The sequence below is a fragment of the Dermacentor andersoni genome, chromosome 6, assembly GCF_023375885.2.
Source record: "Dermacentor andersoni chromosome 6, qqDerAnde1_hic_scaffold, whole genome shotgun sequence".
Lineage (NCBI taxonomy): Eukaryota > Metazoa > Arthropoda > Arachnida > Ixodida > Ixodidae > Dermacentor > Dermacentor andersoni.
Window position 1 is genome coordinate 146,907,794 of NC_092819.1, and position 23,934 is coordinate 146,931,727.

The 23,934-nt window shown below is 45.5% G+C and overlaps 1 protein-coding gene across 1 annotated transcript in view; it reads right to left on the reverse strand.

The window, feature by feature from the left end:
- Positions 1 to 23,934, reverse strand: part of LOC126523641 (beta-hexosaminidase subunit beta-like) — a 71,227-nt gene that overhangs the window by 32,743 nt on the left and 14,550 nt on the right. Inside the window, exons 4-8 of the mRNA XM_055066726.2 lie at positions 18,521 to 18,626; positions 12,661 to 12,779; positions 8,549 to 8,659; positions 5,189 to 5,290; positions 43 to 151 (exon numbers count right to left, since the gene is read on the reverse strand). Of these exons, the coding sequence (XP_054922701.1) occupies positions 43 to 151; positions 5,189 to 5,290; positions 8,549 to 8,659; positions 12,661 to 12,779; positions 18,521 to 18,626 (547 nt within the window). The remainder of the gene's footprint in view (positions 1 to 42; positions 152 to 5,188; positions 5,291 to 8,548; positions 8,660 to 12,660; positions 12,780 to 18,520; positions 18,627 to 23,934) is intronic.

Sequence of the window (23,934 nt, forward strand, 5' to 3'; positions counted from 1 at the left end):
ATATCTGAATTCAATAGAGCACGGCAGTTAATTTATACCGACCCAGGCTGTGCACCTCGGGCACGATGCGCACACCACGCACTCGTCCATACTCGATCACGTGGGCGATGTCTTCAGCCCGGTACTCGTGGGAACCGGTGCGGTAGGCGCCCTGCATCACCGAGCAACGAAGCGAAGCGCGTATTGTGCTGATGTGGGTTGTACTAACGATTTTACCTAAGCGTTACGCACATAGGAAGGCAGTTTTTTCTTTAGACTACGGTACCGAGAGTTCGTGAGAGAAAGGATGGTGCATGTAGCAGTCATATACTTATTCTCGTGCAGCACGTGATGAATATGTGAACTTCGTTTCTATAGGCATTTCTGGCACAGTGAGCGCGAGATTTCATTATGATGCCGCGCCATCGAGAATGTACCGAAGAAGACACAGAAGCGGGAGCTTTTCATCTCTAAGCCACCTAACCTTTTGGTAGGAATACCAGAAAAATATGTATGCCAGAGATGGTTAGAGGAAGTGGGAGTAGGGCGAAAAACGGCGTTACCAAACGGAAGCAACGGCGAAGCCTGCGCCATCGAGTTCATTGACACCGACGTAGTGGTCACTGCCAGGCACTTTTACCTGGCGCCACCATGTCGCACACTGAGCGAACACAGTCATTGCATAGTTGAGGTGGAGCGCTACGTGGGCCCGGGCCGGGCCGTCCGAAGCGTTTTCCGGTGGGCCCGGGTCGGGTTCGGGCATGAGGCCACGGGCCCGGGCTGAAATAGACCTGGAAGCCACGGGCCCGGTCATAAAAGGACATAAGTATGCCTTCGAGTACATTCGAACATTGTGCATTGCATGATTGAAGGAATTCGGTGCCAAGCTGAAGTGATACGTTCAAAGAGCCTGGCTCTTGGTATATCTTAGCAAAGAAAATACAAAAAACAGACGGAGTCATATCTTTTTACACTGAAGCTGCTAGCCTATCGGTGGTCGGCTTATCTTGTGCCTACGTCCATTAGCAGAAATGTGGACCGATCCCGGTGGCAGTGCAGGCCCGGGGCAGTGGCTCTTACCCCCGTAAGGCAGAGGCTTCAATCAGTCACCAAAGTGAAGCGAACAGTGCATAGATTCATTGGAATCACGCATACAACATAGAGAGCACCACACGTTTCAGCAAAAAACAAGCACGAAACAGGCATCCGAACCACTTAATTGATTACAAGGCGCTTAAGATAACAATGCGAAACATGTAGCGCTGCCCGCATACGTTTCCCGGTGAAGATTGCGGTTTCGCAAGCTGCCGCAGCGACGGCAGCTTGCGACGAGAGGAGTGATGTGCCTTTCGTATATCAAATAGCAACTGATTTCAATGTTGTTGCAGCCCCGCTATGGGCGGTGGCGTGCTGTCAAAATTACTATTACTCACATTACTACCTTACCTCTAAAGCAATAAAGCATTGCATAACCTTCTCAACGGTTGTCTGGGTGATTTTCAAAAGCTTCGCTGAACATCCACTTTCGCAGGGCCGGGATGGCTAGTCAATGTTTTTCTTTTCCGCAAATACGAACATTGTTTACGCGTAAGAAAAATAAATTAGACAAAATCCGCCATTCAAACTCATTCTCTGTTACCGCTGTGTCATTAAGTATACATTGTCATACCTTCATGTCACTCCAGTTTCAATAGGCAGTATTCCTTCGTAAAGTAACTCAGCTGGAATGTTGAAAATTTTGAACACGATTTGAATAGTCTAGACTGTTAGATTTTTATTTGGTTTGAGAATTTCACATCCGAGATTGTAAAATATTCCTCTCCGTCGAATATTGAAGGGATAATAACACTTATTCAAGTTTTAATGGAGGGAGAATAATCTAAGCAGGACTGTTGCGAAAGAACTTGCTGCAGGAGAGCCGCGGTTTCTGCACATATATGGTGCCAGGTACTGATCAAAGGGATGAGGATAACTTTCTGCTCAACAATTCTTATCATTCGCCTGCCTCAATTTTAAGCAACCTATGTGCGAATTAGTTGTCTCGATTTAGATACAATTTATTATATTGCCATTCGCACCATGTTTCCATGCCTTTGAAACAATGCTCGGTGCTGGGGTATCACACTTCAACAAACGCAACACACTAACGTGGATCTGACGAGGTTCTGTTCTCTTTTTCTTCCTTTTTTCTTCATTACTGCCATCGTAATTGTGCACCACATAGCTGGAAGCTGCTGTTGCTGATTTACACACTCATTGAGTCAAGTTTCCTGACACAATCAGCCTTGCATACAATGAACGCAACTGCGCTAAAACCCAAGGGCCGCATTTATGACACTCATGCAGTTTGTCCATTATATCGCAACCGAAGGCACGTCACCAGAACTGTGCTTCTTTTCTAGACAGCGACCCCTGAGGATGACACACTTCGGCTATGGTGCCCAACATATAGGGACAAGCGCACGCAAAGCGTGCGTAAAGCGAGGCACGCAAAGCGAGGCCAAGCAGCCGCCTCACCACGCGAATGTCGCTCAGTGGCACATAGACACATTCTTGTGAGCTAACAGAGGCACTGCCGAGGATATGAGCATTCCCGTTGCTGTGTGGGAAGTACATACACATTTTACACAGTCGATCAGGCACACGTAACAGGAGACCTATCGGAAACGCCGCGCGCGAGTAAGATTCGGCGGCGTGTCCGGGGTTAGTGGCTCGCTGATCGATTTATGTGTTCGCAGAGCATTCCATTGCGCCGGGCCAGCTGCACCTCGGTGTGTGAACTTCGAGCAAAAGAGCCATGGGGTGTTTATTTACGCATTCGACAGTGTGTCACGAACCCTACACTTGAAAAAGGGGTGGTCAATGAGGGTTTGTTACTGGTCCCGCCTACTTAGAAAAGACATGTCATGCAAAACAACTAATTGGTAGAATTCGAGCCAGGAGAGTTAAAATTTGGGTAACACCCCCCATTTGCAAGGATATTGAAACGAGTGTGTAGAGGTGAGAAGCGGAAGCGAGCGAGCCGATAATCGGCAGCCGCTTTACTGAATTCATCTTACTTTTTGCCTAATAAGCATATGTATTCTTAAACTGGCCTCCCTGAGCGCGAAGTGCCGCCGAACGGCTACGAATGGTCTTCGAACAATCGTCTGCCTGGAAGTCCTGCGTCAAGAACCTTAACTCCTTGGGTAAGCAGACATATATTTTCTTCTTAAACGGATTTCCATGCATTTATATATTACTGTAATAAGCTCTGCAGATATCAGTATATATATATCGACACGTGTAATGCGAAACACGTGGGGTCGTTCCTCACCTGAGGCAAGTTGTTGTTTCATTCACTTTCAATTCCATTAACGCCTCGCGCATGGCGATACAGCGCGTGTCTCCCGTGCACGTGCACACGGCAGCGCCCGAGTCTGCCGTCCAATGAGAAGCCACGGCGTGGCTCCTGGCCTTCGGGGGAAGTCAAAAGTGCGTTCGGCGTAGAGACACGGTTGACGGTGGAATAGGCTCCTGTTCACTGCTTTTAATTTGTGTGAATGCTTAATATTGAGTTTCCCGGCCCAAGTTCGCCCACAATATACCAGTTTGTTTAGTGTCCTTCATTGAAGAGTGCTACAATATTCAACTATTTATCCAAAATTCAGCCATTCACTTCTTAACTAATTACTTCATGGCACATATTGCAATTTATTAATTGTAGCCGGTGAGCCTGCAAGACGTATCCGCTTGAAATGAATTTCCAGGATGACGCCAGTTTGGACATATTATTTCCTAAAGCGTGGGACGGAATACATGGTCGTTTTATTTACTTCCATGCTTAAATGCATAGAAGAATGTTTTCCTTGAAAAAGTAACTGGAAGAACAGTGCATTTTTACGGCGAGTTTGATGGCGCATATTGCTTTTACTGTTTATTTTGTTTTTTTACGTTGATCAACGCGTAATTTCTTTGTGTTCTTCTTATATTGTATTAGCGTGTTTCTACCATTTAGGGTACAAACAGGGAAAACGAAACAGTAAAAAAAATGATTATTCGATGTATTGCCAAATAATGTAACAATTCACTTTCTCCTAACGTTCTCAAATATTGCAGTGTACTATTTTTGCATTGATGCATTAATGCATCAATTTCTTCTTGACGACACATACAGATCAGTGCTTGTGCCACAAGAAAATCCGGACCCGTAAGAGCCTATCCACGGCTAGCTTCTCGGTCGTGCAGATTGGCGCTACTCGCATGAAAGCGGCGGCTTTTCCCGCAGTTGTGTTATTTTTCTGTATGTTTGGTGACACATGCAATCACGCATCTGTACACTACTGCATCTAATGCGCTGTGTCCCGCCATGGCCATAAAAGGTGAGCGCTACGAATCTCCCGACAACACAAGTCAGAACATTAGCGGCAGCAACTCTGGCAAGTTAAAGTGATTTTTATACTAATATGCTGCAACGAGGTCTTGTCTGATAACTAAGAATTCCACAGAATTGTAAGTGTGTCAATGGTCCCTTGAACATATTTCCGAAGAATTGCTATTTTGTGGCTGTGTGTTGGCCATATCGAACGTTTAGCCCTTTGAATCATAATTATTGAGTTCTATCATACATTCTCGCCGCATAGTTGCACTCGGTTAATTGTAAACTCGTTTTCATCCCTATTTATTCGCTCGTATTCTTTGAAAAAGTACCCAATCAAGTTTAGAGCCATGCTAACGTGCAATCTGACGCAGGCTGCCCTGCTCAGTAAAGCGAGATAACACTTCTGGTAGTGGTCGAAGTGCAGGAGCTTAAATTAATTAAAGATTCATGCAAAGGAGCATAAGATCACGACGTACATTCCACTTCCGAATGTGACGTCATGCTTTTTCTTTACACTTGATACAAGTTGTCCCCTCAACACACAGATGGCGATAGTTCCAACAAGCCAAGCTTTGCTACCCCTTTACCTTTACCTTGGCATTACCGCGATACACTAGAAAATGCGATACGCTACTGTGGCACCATGTAAACGCCGCCATGACTTTGCAGTATACATTACCAGGCCACATTTATGACGCGAGAAACCTTAATAATGTTTCCCCTCTCGCTTTTCGGCAGTGCAACCAGCAGTTTCAGCATCCGCCCAAGGAGTAGATATTGTGTGCTTTGGACACTGCCCGGTACGACGGGCAAGTTCATAGGCAGTGCAATATCCACGTTTATACTCACCCGGGAGCTGAGCTCGAGCAGGCTCGTCATTCTCAGCGGGAACGAGTCGTTTCCAACCATTTTCCACAACAGCACGTTCATCTTGTTCATCACCATCGCGTCCTGCGAGCCGAGGTGCAAAGGAAAAGTGACAGACAAACATTTTTCCATGTATAGTCGATGACAGCTACCTTCTCGAACATTTTCGTGCTCACGAGTCTTTCACGTAAAAAATTACGTACTGGTATTGTACATACTGTATTAATACCACAATGTAAAGCAAGTTTCCCGCATTCCTCTGTTTCATTTCGTGAATCATTTTTAAGGCCCGATATCCAAAGGCGCCATTTGTCCCGTCCCATCACCGCCAGGGCACTGGTTTTCTTCAGGGGAGAGTATTTCCTCGCCGGTTCCTCCTTAAAAAATGGGGGAAAAGGAGACAACCAAGCGTTGACACTATAAAGAACGAGGTAGACGTACATAGTGGTTCAAGTTATACGACGAATATTTGTTGATTATATCAGTTATGTTTCTTTTTCATGGTAATTTTCGCTCATTTCCTGTCGTATTCGGGTCATATTTCATGCGAAATTAGCTCGACCCTGGCTACTTTAGCAATGATATTTGGTTGATTCTTTCTTTCTTTCCTTCTGTTTTTAATCAAGATGCCAAGCAGGCCTATCCCGGAGGTTGTGCAGTCTGTGGTGCAACGTGGCAAATTTTCGCTTATGTTGGCGCTAATTACGCCCGTACCGTCCATTTTACCTGCTCGGTGACTAAGCCCTCCTTAGTGTAGGCACTGACGAAAGCGGCTTCCAAAAACCATTGCCTTATGCGAGCTCTCCTTTGTCGAAGCTAACGCGCTCCGTTTCCAAAATCTGTGTGGTATGGCTGCTTTGCCTCATCATGGTAATGACTACGGCGGTGCACCCTTTACAGGGGCAGAATGCAATGGGGTTGATTTTTGTTTGTATGTTTTCTGCGTTTCTCCGGCGATCCTTTCCAAAATTCACACATGCTGGCCAACTACTGCTTGCAGCCATGCGTGTAATCTGCGTGGATAGTTCCGCCCTACCCTATGGCACCTACTATGTGTGCAACGTTCAATAAAGCTTTCAATGCACGGACTGCCTTTTGAGCCTTTCTAGATAGATTATCTATCCATCTATCTATCTATCTATCTATCTATCTATCTATCTATCTATCTATCTATCTATCTATCTATCTATCTATCTATCTATCTATCTATCTATCTACTGGACCAGAAATGAGTTTTTTTTCCTTCGTTTTCCTGTATATGTTTTCAGACATGTTGGCCTGTACGTGGGATGCTATTGTACGCGAATACATTTGTCTTGCTTTTTTCTGTGAGATGCAACACATATATGTAAACAATATGTACTTACAATGAGTGTAAAACCTTCGCGCTGCCAGTCAAACAGAGGCAAGGGCCTCGTCAAGCTGCTTGTAGCAGCTTTTTTGCTCTTGTCCCAGCATTCTTTTTGTCATACGCGGAAGAATGCTGAATAAAGATTTTGATTTGATTTGATTTGATTTGATTTGATTTGATTTGATTTGATTTGATTTGATGACCGCGTAGGATAGCTCACCAGTGCATGAAATATCACCGTATTGCACGCTCCTTGGCTTTTGTCTATTCGCGTAGTGAGCCCTGGCAGAATAAGCAATGATGTGAAATTCCACAGAAAAGCTGTATCCTTTGCAATCAAGGCCTTTCAACGTCGCAAAATTTATTTTGCAGTGTAGTCAACGACTTGCTCGTGGCGCAGGCTCACGAACATGACGACACCCGAGTCCCTACGGCGAACAAAGTTGCGATTTTCAGGGCCGAATTATGTATCTTGGGTGATGCGCTGCTAAGCACGATGCAGCAAATCCCAGCAACGGTGATCGCATTTCCATCGGGGCGAAATAAAAAAAAATTCCGTGTACTTAGATTTGTGTGCACGTTAATGAACCACAGGTGGTAAAATTTAACACGGAGTCCCCCGCTATGGCATGCCTGATAATCAGAGAGTGGTTATGTCCCATAAAACCCCATATATTAATTTTTAATTTTAAAAAAATATGTGTGTGCGAAACACCGCTGTAAACCGAATCCGGGCTAGGGCGAATTCTTCTTCAAATGCAAAGCTTTCTTCCTGAGTAAACCGTTCGGGTTTTCTTTGTAGCTTTGTTGTACAGTCCACTCAGTGTCAATTTTTCTTTTCGGTAAATAAGACCTGTAGCAGAGCGCGCGTAGCCTTCGGGTTTCCTGCACGCGTCCTGGGTTCGCTACCGCGTCTAGACTTCACGGTGGTGTCTGGTTGCCTTGTATGAAAGGAGTGTTGTTGAAATTCAGAAAAATAGCTATACACTATCGTAAAATGGTGTGAACACATTGTGAATGGCATACATAAACGCGGCGTGGATTGCTTTCGCAATAGAATTTTCACAAGACACGTGCTTTGACTTCTTCTACCACTGTTAAACATGGTTTGCTCTGGGAAGTGAGAGCAGTCATTTTATCTGAGGTCATCACGAAAAGAAACAAAACGAGCAAAATATACCAAACCAAAGCACGATTAGATAATGGTAGAGTGATGGCGAAGCGGGAAGTTAGGAAATGATCCCTTGTAAGCGTCAGGCAAATGCGCAATGACTATAGTTTAGTATCTGCCGCGAACGTGCATTTGTGTCTTCCTTTGACGCCGCGTCCTTAACCATGGTGCATCTCGATCTGGGAACGCGTGTAATAGCCGAAGTATTTCACATTGTGAAGCGTGTGGGCACGGGCATCAGCCAGGCGGTGCTACTGCTATCAAGCTACGTTATTCATCGCTCATGATTTTGTCGTTCCCGGGACCTCAAGACATTTTGGTAATTTGTATCAAGTTGAGCACACTGTTCTGACTAAACCTTGTGTTGGCAGATAGTGCTCGACCTTTCCTTTTTTTTCTCGGGCTTTGTTGGATTGCGCGGGGCTCACAGTAGATTAGACAACGCATTCACTGGCATACATTTTTCTCTACAAGAGTGCTAACTTGAGATAGTTGGTTGAACATTGAGATCCTGAACATGCAGCACAGAAAACAGGACTAGAGAAGATCAGAACGCAGGCGCTGCCTATGTTGTCATCATCTGATAATTTTGTTGTAGGCGCTGTTTGTTGGACATTTTAATCCCTTCTGCTTTCTCCTGTTCTGTTTTAAGGCTAAGCATTGATTGCCTGTTGGAGTTCCTCATCAACCGAGTCTTCCAGTGGCTTCTACCATCCACAGGTTTTCAAATAGTCAGTATGGAATCCTCGGTAACGCATTAGGACAATTCCGGCTGGGCTCGGGCCATCGGTGGATGTGAAAATGTTATACAGGACCTCACCAGCGTTTTCTTGATGGATCTCATGGAGAGGAAATGGTGCGAAGTGTCGATGCGAAGGCCTCTGTGAGGGAACCGCGGGTAGTCCCTGATGTAGGTGCTGTTGATAGCGAACTGCATGTAACGAAAAGAAAGATCATCAATGAAATCAGCGCGAAAAAATAGGCCTGCCTTGCGCAAAGGCTTATACGTGTTGCAAAAGCTTCTTTTTTTTTTTGGGGGGGGGGGGGGTTCATTCATCTACGCGGACATCATAAAATACTTTCACACAAGAGACAGTCGCCACTTTTATCACATCCTGCCGAACATTCAGTGGTTTGAATTTTAATACGTAACCTCGAAATTACAGTTAAACTTGCAGCAGAAAAATTATATCACGGCAGGTCATACCGCAGGAACGGCACGGTTGGTCGCACTTTGCCCAGTTAGTGTATGGTAAAATTCGTGGTCAAGAAGCATTCCTGCACAATGCTGCTTAATATCCTAGCTTGAAATAAATGAATCTCGGGGAGCAGAAAGCATTCGATATTCGTACCTTAAATACACCAACTGGGGTACACTTGCGCGTTATAGGCAGATTTTATCACGATGCGAGCACGCGTTGTGTTCCGTCACCTACGCTGCCATCTTTAAGGATGCCACCTCTGAAGCTTTGCGCGTAGAAAAAAAAACAGAGCCCCTATTTTATGTAAGGCCTTCACACCTTCAAAAAACTGAATTTAATTAATCAGTACCTACAACAGCCAGCTATGTTTACATGCAGTCGAACACAACTTCCAATAAAATTGCACTTCGGTAAATTAAAAAGAAGCAAAAGAACGCTCCAAAGTGGGTTGCCTTGGTGTCGATTTTTATATGATGTAAAATAAATCATAATTTTTGTTGGATCTGATGACTAGAAACTTACTGAATACCTATTAATAAGGGGAACTAAGTGGTACATATTACGATAGAATTATTATTATTATTATTATTATTATTATTATTATTATTATTATTATTATTATTATTATTATTATTATTATTATTATTTATTAAAGACATTTCCACAGAAATACTGTATCAAACATTGGGACTCAACCAGGTAGCTATGTGGGCTATATTTAGATTACATATATTTCTAGATTTAGATATATATAAGGCGTTCAATTCCTTCGGTTCGATTCAACGACATTTCCAACCATTTCTATAAAACTACTTGTTGCATTGGTCTCAGATTGTGTGTATTCGTGACCTAAAGAGTTCTTTGTGTCATCTTAACGCAGGGGTTCCACAGAGGTCCGGTTCATCGCGGTTTCTTTTTAATTTATGTGTTTGTGAATTGCAACACGCAGCTAGTTCATGTGCAATTTTCTAGTACGCTGATGATATGCTGCTTGTTTCTGGGCGCATGAAATATGAAGGAATAGTTGCATTACTTCAAAGCGATGTAAAATATGTGATGGACTAGTCTCGAGAGAACCGTATAAACGCCAGTGCTCTGAATACCCACTTAGTGTATTTCAGAAATTCGTTAGAGGCTCTTCAAAGAAGTCAACCCCGTCTTCCTTCATTGTTCTTTCTGCTTAGATTGTTTTTGCACCTCAGAAAAATACACGGACAGTGTTAAACACCTTGGAGCTTATTTTGAAATTTGAATATTCGAAGAGCTGTAACGTAACATTGCGTGTGTACTTTACCGCATGAGAAAATATGCAACTATCAGGGATTAAAAAATGATAGCGCACGCTTTAAGTTACTCACATAGTGGGTGTCCTAGCTAACGTTAGAGAAGCTGTTAAAACAAAACGAAGTAGCAGTTTCGCCCGAAAGACTGAACATCTATTGCGATAGCAAATTTGTGGACAGCTAGCTTACAAAGTAACGATAGAAGTTTTATCGGCGGTATAAACTTGTAATATAGGCATACCAACTAAATTAACAACCATGGGGTCAGGCGCGCACAAGCAAACATGAACAAATCTCGCTCGATGACCGTGGAAACTCGCTGTCAGAACACTGGAGTAAGGAAGCGCGGCAGCAGCAGTGCTGCATCTGGCATCAACACGACCTTAGCCACGAAAGCACAGCGTGTGGCGGACTCTGTCCCAGTCGCAGATGGCGTCTGGGCCAACCGGAATAGAACGCCACGCATGCGGGAAGCACAATGCATTCGCGCGCACCGAGCGCGCACTACGAAGCACGCCTCTCGCATTCGTGTAGCCGACCGCGTCGCCAGTCACTGCGCTGGCTGAGACGCTTCCGAGTCGGACAAAAATGCTCCTAGCTAAGACGAAGCCACTCTGCAACAGCAGGCCACGTGCCAAGCGAAGCGGCATGAAAGCTGTCGACCCGCAAACAGTGTGCCTTTCACGGTATAAATCGTTTCATCGGGCGAGGAGGATAGGGCGCGCGGAGAGCCTTTCCTCCTCTCTGGCTTGGGTGATCCGGCGCGGCGCTGCTTGAAAGTATTGCTGTCGCTTGCTGCGGAACGATTTCGAGATGTTTGAGATCGTACTTTGTGAAATTTACGCCATGTTCGTTCATAAAAGGTCGTCAGGGAAGCCTTTCGGTGCATCGGTAACTACTGTATGCAGAAATATGTCTTGGGGGCGCAAAAATGTGACTCGCATAGTCAGCCGCGGTGTACGCGCATTATCAGTCGCGGTGCGTGTATGTGTTGTTTGCTATATTGCTTATATCGGTTTTAATTGGACAATGAAAACCGGCGTCTCTGTATTACCAGCATTAAATGGTAAATCAGTTCACTGTCTGATCGATTGGCGTAGGGAGTAAAACATATAGCATAAGAGCGCATGCTCGTGCACGGCCAACCTATGGCAACCACGAAACATCTGAGCAGCAGGCGCTATCAAATATTTGTGATACACTGGCATCGTTCTCACGCATTTCAAGTCTAGTATGCTTGAAATTACCATATTTCTACGCTAGCCTTGCTGCATGAGGCCCATGGCGCTGCTCAACACAGCGATCACTGCGGTTGGTGAGCCAGCACGATACATATATAAGCTGTGTGCTTCGTCATTGCCTTTTTGGCCTGTATACAGCCATAATATATGAGAAGGTTCGCATAAAAAGAATGCGGTGGCTATTTTTGAGCGGAAAATTTCCGTAATACGTGTGAGTGCGTCGTAGAGAACTTAATGAACACAACCGAAAAAAAATTCGGTTATCATCCTCTTTCCCTAAAAAGCAAGAAAAAACGGGCTAACGCCGCACAACGTTTACAAATATATAACCGCTGATGCCGTGTGCTTGCACCATGCGCTATATAGAACAAAGATATCTGTAGTCCAGCACCTACTACTGCTTAGGACGCTCGCGCAGTTCGTAAACGGTCGCTTTGCTGGACAAGCTTAATTAAGACTGTAAGGTATGCTGTTATTACTAGCCAAAACTATTTTATTCATGGGTGGAAACCTCATCCATCCAACCAAGTAGTCATGCTATGTAACCTGCAGCGAACAGTTTGGACGCTTGTCAAAGTAAAACAGCACAGCTCCTATCGTAGCAGAACGGTACCCACGCTGTTACGATCGTCGCGTATGTTTCATGGCTCGTAAACCGCAGCTTAGAAATAGAGGATAATACTGCAATAAGGTCACATTAGTGATTGGAACATTCAGAAATACACAATTGATCTGCGAGGCTGCGCGCAAATATGCGCGCGCACATCGCACTGCATGTTCCGTCCACCTCAACGCCAGCAGAAATTCCGGCCATGACGCCTTAAACCACTTCAGCACGTCTCACAGAACCGTCTACCACGTAGGAGACGCATGTCATACTAAACAGACCGCACGACCGCGAAAACACACGCCAGAACCTATCGCCGAGCGTATACCTGCCGTGCAAAAGACCGCTTTCACCCAAGCCAGTATGGCGCTGCCCATAGGTGGCGCCACTGCGTTCACAATATGGCGGCGCCTACGAAAAAATGGTCTATAGCGGCCGCGAGTACGGTTAAACGATTTACGGAGAACCACTTCGGCTTCGCTTGTACGCTTTGCGAACACCTGTGGTTTCTGGCGGATTTGCGCAGTGCTCCAGCGCGTGCAATCGACAGCTATCCGACTTCTTGCGCACTCTGATCAAACAAAATACGGTGCACTTACAAGGTCATTGGAGAGACCGTAGACGAGCTGAGAAAATGTTTCCAGGCCACGAAGCAGACCCCACGGAGAGTTGGCGAGAAGCACGTTTTTCTTCGGGCTGGACGTAATGCGCAGGATATCTGCGCACGAGACAACCGATGACTAGTGTCGTCGCCGTGCGCTCTCTCAACGACCATCGACAACGACGCCGATGAAATCCACAAGCAGCGCGTGAAGGGCCGCTGCCAGGCGAGACGCTTCAGATATGATTGAGTGGTTCACTTCTAGCACTGGAGCTGCCACTGCGCTCAATATTCATTTACACAATTTGGCGTTCAATCAAAAACAAATAAGTAAGACTACGCCAAAAGATGTACTGTACGTGTACGCGTACGCAACTACCTGGTACAAGGGCTGGTACGCGACGTGTAATCTTTAGAAGTGACGCAGTAATGCTTGTTACATTACCTTCGCTAACTGAGTAGTGCGCTAAAGTTCTATTTGTAGAAACATCCGGTACAATGCCTGCTACTTATACACGGCTCTATAAAACAGTTTATCTACGCGAGTTGTTTATAGTAGGAAATCAGCGTGTTATATTCTGTTCGCTACACCCGCCTTGATGGCTTAGTGGCTTTGCGGTTGCGCTGCTAAGCCCGAAAGCGCTCGATTAAATATCAGTCCCGACGGCCACATTTCCATGGGAGAGAAATGCAAAAACAGCCTTGTAGCGGTCATTGGATGCGCGCAAACAACTCCAGGTGCTCAAAATTAATCCGGAGACATCACTACGGCTTGCCTCACAATCATGTCATAGTTCTGACACGCAAAGCCCCTTAATTTAATTAAATTTATTTGTTGTGTTCACTACGTGAATAAAAACGCTCGGAGCAAGATGGTAGGATTACATCGTAAAGGAGCAAGTCGGCGACGTCTGTAGCCCAGCTACTCGGCATGGTGCGAGTGATGGCAAATTTGGTCATGTGGTTAGTCGCGACAGCACTGCACTCATTGCAGGAGACGGATGTAGGAAAAGGCCCCTGTAGAGCAATGCCAACACTACAATATGGCTCGGGTGGGATGTCTACCAGTTGAAGTTGGCCCGCAGGTGCAAGAGAAGGATGTTTGCGGTGGTGACAAAGATCGCCGGCGGCGACGTAGCGGTGCACGGAACGGCAAGAAAAACCGCCGCCGCACGCTACCGTAGGTGCGGGGTACACCGAGATTCCCAGCTGTCAACTCGTTATGATGGTTCTGTAGAACGGCAATACTCAAGTGCCGGGGAAGACCTAGAAAAAATTCACGGCCTTCTGGTTGAAGGTTGCGGCAGCACAGAATGTCACCGTGTAGGACAAAGCGGTGGCGAGAAGGGTGGGAATGGGCAGAGCGGAGACGGTTGATGAGGAATCGTAATGAACCATCAGGGTGCTGTTCGGTGCTCACATTGACAGAATCTGATATATCCAGTACACGAGAGTCGGCACCATGGTCAGGAGAGGTAGCACTGTCTACAGGGTGACTGGACAGACAGTGTGTGTCCTGGTGCAATTGGCCAGACTTGTGTATTACAATAGACGAAAACTCTTGAAGCCAGAGAGCCCAACGACCAAGGCGACCACTCGTGTCTTTGAGAAAAGGCAGTCAATAAAGCGCATAGTGTACAGTAATGACTGAGAATGGACGGCCATACAAGTACAGGCGGAATTTTGTGAAGACCCAGCCTACGCGTAGGCACTCGTGCTCTGTGATCGTACAATTTCGTTCCGGAATAGAAAAAAGGCTGGTGCATTCAATGACTCGTTAATGGCCATGCTGATGCTGGGCGATGACAGCGCCCCACTGACGCGAGCTTCAGTGAGCACAGATGAGTCGAAGTGGGCCTGCATAAATAGGGAAGGCAGCAAATAGGTCAGCGCGTAGAAGGCGGAGGCTTCTTCGTCGCCCCATGAGAAAGGCGCCTCCTGCTTTAGAAGATCCGTAAGAGGACGAAAATGTTTGCAAATTTTCGTACAATAAGTCGACAGTACGAGCGTTATCCAACGAAACTGGAAACATCCTTAGCGGAACATGGCATTGGGAAGTTCTTGACGCCATGAATCTTATCAGGGTCAGGCTGGACGTCGGTAGCACTTACAAGATGATCAAGTATTGTTATTAGTCGTCCTCCGAAATTACACTTGGCAGAGCTGAGTTGAGGGCCAACTCGACGAAAGACAACCAGAATAGCTGATGGACACGCAAGGTGACTCCAGAATGTTGGAGAAAACACAATGACGTCGTCGGGGTAACAAAAGCCAGATTGACTCTTCTAGCCTCGAAGTAAAGAGTCCATCATTCGTTCGAATGTGACTGTGAATTACAAAGTCCAAAAGGCTAAACCCACGTCATTGTGCGAAACTAGAAACGTTGGCTGAACTCCGCTTCTGAGGCTGATACGGATGCAACTAAGCCACCTAAAAAAATTTAACGCAATGACCTTCTTTTATAGGAACATTATAATACCAAATACCATTTTTCTCATTAGCGCCCACGCGTGACGTTTTACGCTATTTTGCACAGTCGCTGGATTTCCTATTGTCTGCAACAGGTAAGTTGATGAAACTTCATGCTTAAATATCATAGCTATTAGTGGTGTATCGTGCTGCATCGTGTTTCTTCGTATTAACTGTGGTTCTGTGATACGGAACCACGTTTCTTTTTTACTTAGATGTATTTTTCTTTTTGTCACCTCACACTTAAGTTTCTTACTGTCACAACTCACCAGGTAATTGGGGGCTACATATGGCAGTAGTGCGAATAGCGGTGGTATCCGGCGACGCTTTGTGCCATTACAGTACGTATGAAACGTTCTTGTGCTGCACAAGTTTGTTAGTAGAAGAAAGAAAAATCGTAAAATGATTGCACGTTAATGAATGTGTCGCTAACGAAAGCTTTACGCCAGCAGATAAGTAGACTATGAAAGGTAATTGGAGCTTTATCTGCCCTCTGTATACACGATGCGTCAAAAAAATTTTGCTACCAGCGTTGTTGCTGTTGTAAAGCTGTCCCGCGATCCGGTATTGTGTAAACGGTAACACGTTTACGGTGCAAATTAAACTCCACAGCGGTATTTGCGCCATCGTGCAGAGGCTTCTTATTGACGTTCTTGTAATTAGGTGACGACCCGCTAGATGTTCGGCAAGCAGAGCAGCGACTCCCATAAATCACAAAAGCGACAAGCAAGAACCGCTGACAACGCAGCGTACGTATAAAGAACTTTCATGTTAAACAGCTAAAGCAACCCCAATAAATTGTTTCGGAATGGAAATACTATTCTTTGACGAAGAGAGACAGAATCTTTAGGTATTAAGCCATTTCATTGAAATGAAACAAGGCTGGGCAGAGTTAAGACATTTCCAAGCAAACACTTTTGTGCATACGCGTTTCCTGCTACATTATATAAATGTATAGTAAGAAATTTCCGAATGCATCGGGATATCTTTAGATACAAATGGAAGGTGTCGTATCGGATACAATAATTACGGTAGTATATTGAATTTGCATCTCAAATACTTGCTGCCTGAATATCTTGTATCATATCATGATACAATTGCAAAGTATATTTGCACAGCCCTTACCATGCCGACAAGACGACAAACGTGGCGGCGTGTGGTTGCAACCCCGTACTATCAACAGCTCACAAGCGAAGCGGCGTTACAGCTCGAATACTGGCAAGACGAGGAAGCGCAAGTTGAAGTACGCCGATAGCACTGTCAATGAGTGCCAATTGCGTCGACAAAAGTTCAAAGTAAGAATCACGTCGCTGGGGCATTACTCCAGGAAAGTAAATGTGGTAGTACTATGCTGAATGGCAATGGTGACACGAGCTGTGCACATTCCCAAGACTTCAGGACTTCTTCCTTCAGCGGCACGAATAAATCTGAAAGTGGCAAACGTCAGCACTTTTTTGAGGCAGATGTCAAGGTGAACACTCATTATGGAAGTCTGCGTACCGGTATCGACGAGTGTAGGCACAGCTACACCGTCAACGTTAACGTCAATCATACTTCGCCTACTTCGCGCTCAACACACCGTTGTCGCGCTCACGCGCAAGCGTCGCATAACGATGTCCGTGTTATGGGTCATATACGACACAGTGCGCCATAAAATTAGGGAAATGCTAAAACTGCACCTGTATTTCAAAAAAAAAAAACAACAAATGCTGATGTCCTGTGCTAGCTTAACTACTGTTGAACCCTTTTTCCTACAAATGGACGACCCTGTACATCTGCGCAGGCATGCCTTTTGTCGCAGGCACACGGTCATTATCAGGTGAAAGCTTACCCCAACATTTCTCAACGAGTCAGCCAAGTGGTTTTCTCTACTCTTTGTTAGCAATCATCCTACGCCAGGCCAACAGCCGCCATGGTGGCATATTCGTTTTGGCGTTGCGCTGCTAAGTCCGAAAACGCGGGATGAAATCCCCGGCCCGGCGGCCGCATTTTTATGGAGGTTTAAGGGACCTTAAAGACCAATACGAAGTCAAGCTAAAGTGATATATTAGTGCTCGATAATCTCCGAGGCGTCAATATTATCACGAATAGAGCCTTAAGGGTCCCGATTCAGTCTCCGACTATGGGGCCTCCTTCTGTATACACAAGATCTTGTAATTAATTTTATGCCTAAATAAAACCACTTGTGGCTCTGACTCGGACTCTGAATAATCGAGAAAGTGAGATAAATGAGGGACATGATTAGATACTCCTCCGGGACATTAAAGTACTTGCCCGATGACGAAAGCACTCCTGAGTTAAATTCTGTGAATAGTAGTGAGCTACTCGTTGCAAAAAAAAAAAAAATCATTGTATTACTGTATAAGACGAAGTAAAATGCTAATTGTCCAGTTCTATATCATTTTATGAAAAAGAACTCGCTGAAATTACCCTTGACAACGACGCGCGCGGTCGAAAGGCTTCGTTGTCGCTCGACACCGCGCCGCCCACGCTTTCGCGTCTCGGTAGTTTTGTTATCGGGTAGTGCTGCGCTGGTTTTGCTGGTTTTGCTGGTTCGCGAAACTCGCACAAACTGGAAATAGCAGAACATTCAACTCCATTGTGATGTCGCTGGATGCCCGAACAATCCACGCCACTTGAACAAAAAGCAGCTGCAGCGGCGAGTCCACCGCTCTGTCTTGGCTCGGTACCGCCGTCTGTCGTGAGCCGTTTTACTCACCGACGGAAGCAAAGGGTGGTGATGGCGTATGCAACGTCATCACTCCTCCGGTTCGGTGGCAGCAGATTTGACTTTCGAAAAAGGTATTAGGACTCTTCAGATGCAATTTCCTCGTAAACTAAGTCTTGGCACGAAACAAGCGTTGCGAGCTTTCTGGAATGGTATTTAAACAGTCCTCCTTGACTTAGCACTTGCCTTTAGTGTCCCTTTAAATACAAAATCGCCCCTTTACTGTATATTGGGTGCACGTTAAAGAACCCCAGGTTGTCAAAATTAATCCGGAGTCCCCACTGCGGCGTGCCTCAAATCACATCGTGGTTTTGGCACGTGAAACCCCAGCCTCCAGTCTATCTCTCTGTGCCAGGCGTGCTTCAGCAGTCGACAAGGTACACAAAGCGATGGTGTGCTTTGTCGCCATTGCGTGATCCAATATATGGCTCTCTTCACAGCACAGAGGACAGCGGGTCGCCCGGTTGGCCGTCAGGAAGGTACCGCTTGCTGGAAAGGAAACTGTCTCAGCACATCGCCTCAGTGGCCTCCACTGCACGGCACATGTGCACAATGCCACACACCGCACCCGTACACTTGACTAGCGCGTTCGGAGATGTGCGTACGGAAGATGCGAGAATGTGTTAAATCTGGAGACACGCCCGGTGCGCCGTATACTCACAGTGTTCGTCCATGAGCGGCTCGGGAAAGCTCTCGCAGGCGCCTAGCAGCGTCACCACCAAGCGGCTGATGTAACCGGCGCTGTGCTGCCGGTACGCCTCCACGGCCTGGAAGTATGTGCGAAAGCATGGCGCGTGCTGCGACTTCGCCTACGATCGTGATAGTCGAAATAATTCAACACCCGCTTTCCTGAAAGTGACGGAGGACGAATGCGACTGCGTTTTCACATGCTTGGAAAAAAAAAAGAAAGACAGTGAGGCCACCGACAGCTGAGTGCTAAGGTACTGAGCCTGTTTCGTGTGGTTTCTGTAGCGCCGCCTTTTCATCGAGTGACTGACGTGAAGACAATTCTGATGACGTGCTTATCAAGCATTCTGGTATACGTGTGCACTCACCAAGTACGCCGGTGTGCAATATCTGCCAGTGCCTTGAGCGTGACGCGAACTATCGCTACTGTACAATGACGCGAACCTGCCCTGTCTCAATTCTCTTAGTTTAAAGGCATTGTAGACACGTTATTAGCTTACCCTAGATGCCTCATGAGCGCTTTAGTGATAAAGAATAGGTCATTTTATCGTGAGTGTACATTTTGTCAACCAGAAAGAAAAAGCAAGAACCAAGAGTTGTGGTGACGCCCGTCATCAGCATTGTGCACCCACTCCCGCGGTTACATCGTAGATTTCGCAGCATCTCCTCGAAAATGTTGTTCCTGCTGTTGTTGTTGTTGTTGTTCCTGATGCTGCTGCTGTTGTTTTGACAGCGAAGCTCTTATTGCAACTAAAACCGCCCAAAACCATTATATGCTAGTTTCCGGGGTTTTATGAAAAAAAAAAAACTTACAATATGCAGGCATATTTTGAAAGTTGTGAGTCGATTCTGGGTAAATGAACAGTGCTAAACCCTCCTTTTTGGTCCCTATAAAAGGGCCATACAAAACGCTTAAAATTTTGCTAATTTCTGCAGACGCACAATAATTGGCAGAGATTTCATATTTTCAAAAAAAAATGGGTGTCATACTATGGATAATGTACGGCGAAACTTTGGAGTCTCTAGGGTATTCATGTGCTTTAAAACTAACAACTGAATACTTGTCTTCTCCCAAATTTTAAACTCGATGCATGACAAGTAGTCGCTGTTCTTCGGTCTCCTTGCTGAACTATGCTAAGCACACGGATTTAGTTGAAGTAGAAAGCGTGTCATAAGTGACGAACAATAAATGTTTCATCGCTGTAGCTTAGTTACAGTCTTTGTAGAAATTTACATAACCAAGCGTTCCAGAGTCATACTACCGCAATTCACTAAATTTACCAAAGTACTAAGACAACTCCACAGGGGCTCTATGACGTAAAACTATTCCAATATGTTTTTATTCTATTTTCCGGACGTCAAATTTGCGCAACCGCCGACGCAAACATCAGCCGGTGACCCGCAGGGTTGTTTAAAGAGACCAATCAAATGCTTTACTCGTTTATAGGAGGTCACTTTTGTTTGCTTTAAAAACGAATAACATAGCACGGCTCAAGCGGAGAGGGATTCGATGGGGCCGAGCCACTGCACTGAAAATCGATAACCGGATGAAGAGGGTGGTGTGGCGTGTGCGAATTGGTCCGCTTTCCCTTACTTAGCTAGGGGTGGCTCGTCGAAAATCACGGCGGCATGCAACGGAAGGTTAAGAATACCGCTAAAAAGGATCATCAGCAAAGAAAAGTTGACTGAGCGAGGTCGTAAACGTGCCGAAAGTGCGCGAAAACGTTACACAGCCACGCAAAAAGCATTATAGCACGCGAATGATGATGATATGTAGTGTTTATTGGCGCAAGGGCCAGGTGTGGCCAAAGAGCGCCAAGGCAGTGGTGATGAGCACTGAATTGACTAATGGCTGATGTGACGTGGCTGTAGAGAGGCCTAAAACTGAGAGCTATAAATTGCTTAAATACATAAGGAATCAAAAATATGAGAATGACTGAAGTAGGGTCTGATGTAAGTATGGGATGTACAAATATGGTGTTATGGCGTTACATGAACATAAATCAACAGGTGATTGTTGACGAGTAGCACAAGAGCCTAAGCGGATACCTTGAGCGCAAGGGCCCGGAGGCATGTGCTATTCCAAAGGTTGACATCGCAACCGTGGCCTCTCGCAAGAGGCCGTGTTACGAATTTCTCGGACAGTAAACGTGGAGCGTGGCAACGTCGCTTAAAAAGGCCAAGGTAGATTGCATGTCAAATAGCGGTTCTCTGCCTAGAAACAGTGCCAGGTGAAGTGGTATACACTGTATATATGCTAAGGGGAAGTGTCTTTTCCGCTCGACTTGTGTTTCGCGGCATTCTAGGAAGACATGCTGAACACTGAGTGTCTCCCCACATCTACTACATATTGGGCGTTCTCCGCCAGTCAACAAAAAGCTATGTGTACCGTAAGTGTGCCCTATTCTGAGACGACAGAATAGGACATCACTTCGTCTGGACTTGGTCAGTGGTGGCCAGTATCCTAAATGTGGCTTAACTATGTGGAGTTTATTAAGGGTTTCAGCGTCCCATTTATGCTGCCAGTGGTTTCTTAGTTTTTTCCGTAAGTATGGCTTTAGGTCTGAGACCGGAACGGCCCCGGACATGTTGCAAGCTTTCGTGTCTAAGGAGGTAGCAATTCGGTCTGCCAGGACGTTACCTTCAATACCTCTGTGTCCAGGCACCCAGCATACCGTTACATGTTGGCCAGAGGCAGAAATAGTGCAGAGGAGAGAGAAAAGATCTGCAATTACTGAATTTCTGTGGTTGAAGCATGACATCAATGTCTTCACAACGCTTAATGAGTCTGTGTATATGACCTCCTTACGTAGTTTTAACTGTTTGATGTGTTTTGCAGCCGACCATACTGCATACGCCTCTGCTGTAAATATGCTTGTTTGAGGGTGCAGAAGATCGGACTCAGAAAAGGATGGGCCGACGGCTGCATACGACACGCCAGCATGTGATTTAGACGCATCTGTGTAATATTCTTGACACGAGTATTTGAATTGTAATTCTAGAAAATGCATATGAATGTGGGCCTCTGGAGCGTGCTTCGTTACCTCCACAAATGACGTGTCGCAGTCAATGATGCGCCACAACCACGGCGGAAACGGCTTGGCAGAAGCCATTAGGCAATTTTCATTAATAGAGACATCCATTTCCTCGCTCAGCTTTCTCACACAGATCGAGAATGGTTCTCTGGCTGTAGGTTTGTTATGAAAGAGCGTTGCAGATGTCATATTGTTTATGGTGGGATAACAAGGATGATTTTTGTTAGCATGTACTTTCAGAAAATAAGAGTAAAATATGACCGCTGCAGATCTAGGGACCATTCATTCGTTTCTACATAGAGGCTTTCGATGGGACTCGTCCTAAAGGCACCGGTGGCGAGGCGGATACCAAGATGATGCACAGGGTCCAGCATCTTGAGAGCACTGGGTGTAGCAGAGTGATACACTACGGCACCGTAGTCTAACCGCGATCGTACAAGGCTCCTGTAAAGGTTCATGAGGCATTTCCTGTCGCTTCCCCATGTTGTGTGTGACAGTATTTTCAGGATGTTCATTGTTTTACGGCATTTAGCTTTCAGATACTTGATATGAGGAATGAAGGTTAGTTTTGAGTCAAGTATTATGCCTAAAAATTTATGTTCAGTGTTGGGTGTTATGTGTTGTCCATGCAGCATAATATCTGGATCTTGTATCAAGCCTCTCTTTCTAGAAAAAAGTACACAGGAGCTTTTGAGGGGGTTTAGCTTGAAGCCATTTTCATTTGCCCATTTTGAGACATTGTTCAGTCCGAGTTGAACTTGGCGCTCGCAAACTGCAAGGTTACAAGACTTAAATCCTAATTGCACATCATCCACATATATTGAATAAGACATTGAGGATGGAATGACTTTGTGAAGGGAATTCATTTTCACAATGAAGAGTGTGCAACTAAGCACGCCCCCTTGTGGCACACCAGTCTCTTGAGTGAAGAGCCTGGACAAGGCATTGCCTACTCTAACACGGAATGTGCGGTTAGACAAGTAGTTTTCTATCATGTTTAACATATTGCCCCGTACGCCCATTGCAGATAGGTCTCGCAGGATTCCAAATCGCCATGCTGTGTCATAGGCTTTCTCCAAGTCCAGAAATACAGAGAGAAAAAATTGTTTGTGTATATAAGCCTCTCTAATGTTTCCCTCAATGCGAACAAGATGGTCTATTGTTGACCTACCCTCCCTGAAACCACATTGAAGGGGATCAAGTAGACGGTTGCTTTCCAGGAAATAGATTAGACGCCGATTTACCATTTTTTCATATAATTTACACATGCAGCTTGTTAGTGCTATTGGCCTATAACTACTGGCTAATGCGGGGTCTTTGCCTTGCTTATGAATTGGGATGACAATCGCTTCTTTCCATGAGGATGGAATATGCCCAGATACCCACATGGTGTTGTAAAGGGACAGAAGTGTGTTCAATGTTTCTGGAAACATATTCTTGATCATTGCATACATTATGCGGTCACCACCTGGTGCTGAGTTGCTGCAGGAACTGAGAGCAGCCTTCAGTTCAGCGAGACTAAACGGACGGTTGTAAGGTTCATCCGCTGCGCATTTTCGTTCAAGGCGCTCTCGCTCTATGCGTTCCTTGAATTTTAGGAAAGTTGGCGCATAGTGTGATGCACTAGAAATAGTTTGAAAATGCCTGCCCAGGAAATCTGCCTGATCTTTCATGGTGTCGCCTTGAGCGTTTACTAAAGGAAGCGGTTGTGTTTCCCTGCCCTTTAACCTGTTCACCCTGTTCCATACCTTACCCTCATCCCTGTACGAATTGATACTACATATGTACCTTTCCCAGCTTTCTCGCTTAGCACGTCGACGTGTTCTCCTGCCCTGTGATTTTGCCTTCTTGAAATTAATGAGGTTCTCCGCAGTTGGAGAGTCACGAAGCAGACCCCAAGCTTTATTTTGTTTTTTCCGTGCCTCTTTGCATTCGTCATTTCACCAAGGCAGATGACGCTTATTAGTAAGTCCGTTAGTTTGTTTGATGCATTTTTCAGCGGCGTCAATAATAAAACGTGTGAAGTATGCCACAGCATCATCTATGTCTAAAGAGAGCAAATCATCGCGCTGTAAATACGTCATCTTGTCAAAGAGTTCCCAATTCGACGAGTCGATTTTCCATAGGGGAATCTGTGGAGCGTGATCAGCTCGTTTTGTTAAAGTTAAGAGAATAGGGAAGTGGTCACTTCCGTAAGGGTTTTTTAGGACCTTCCAATCAAGGTACGTCATTATAGATGGAGAGGCTATGGTTAGGTCTATTGATGAATATGACTTATGTGTGGTGCTATAAAAAGTGGGTTCTTTTTTATTCAGCAGAACCGCACCGGTACATAAAAGAAAGTCTTCTACAG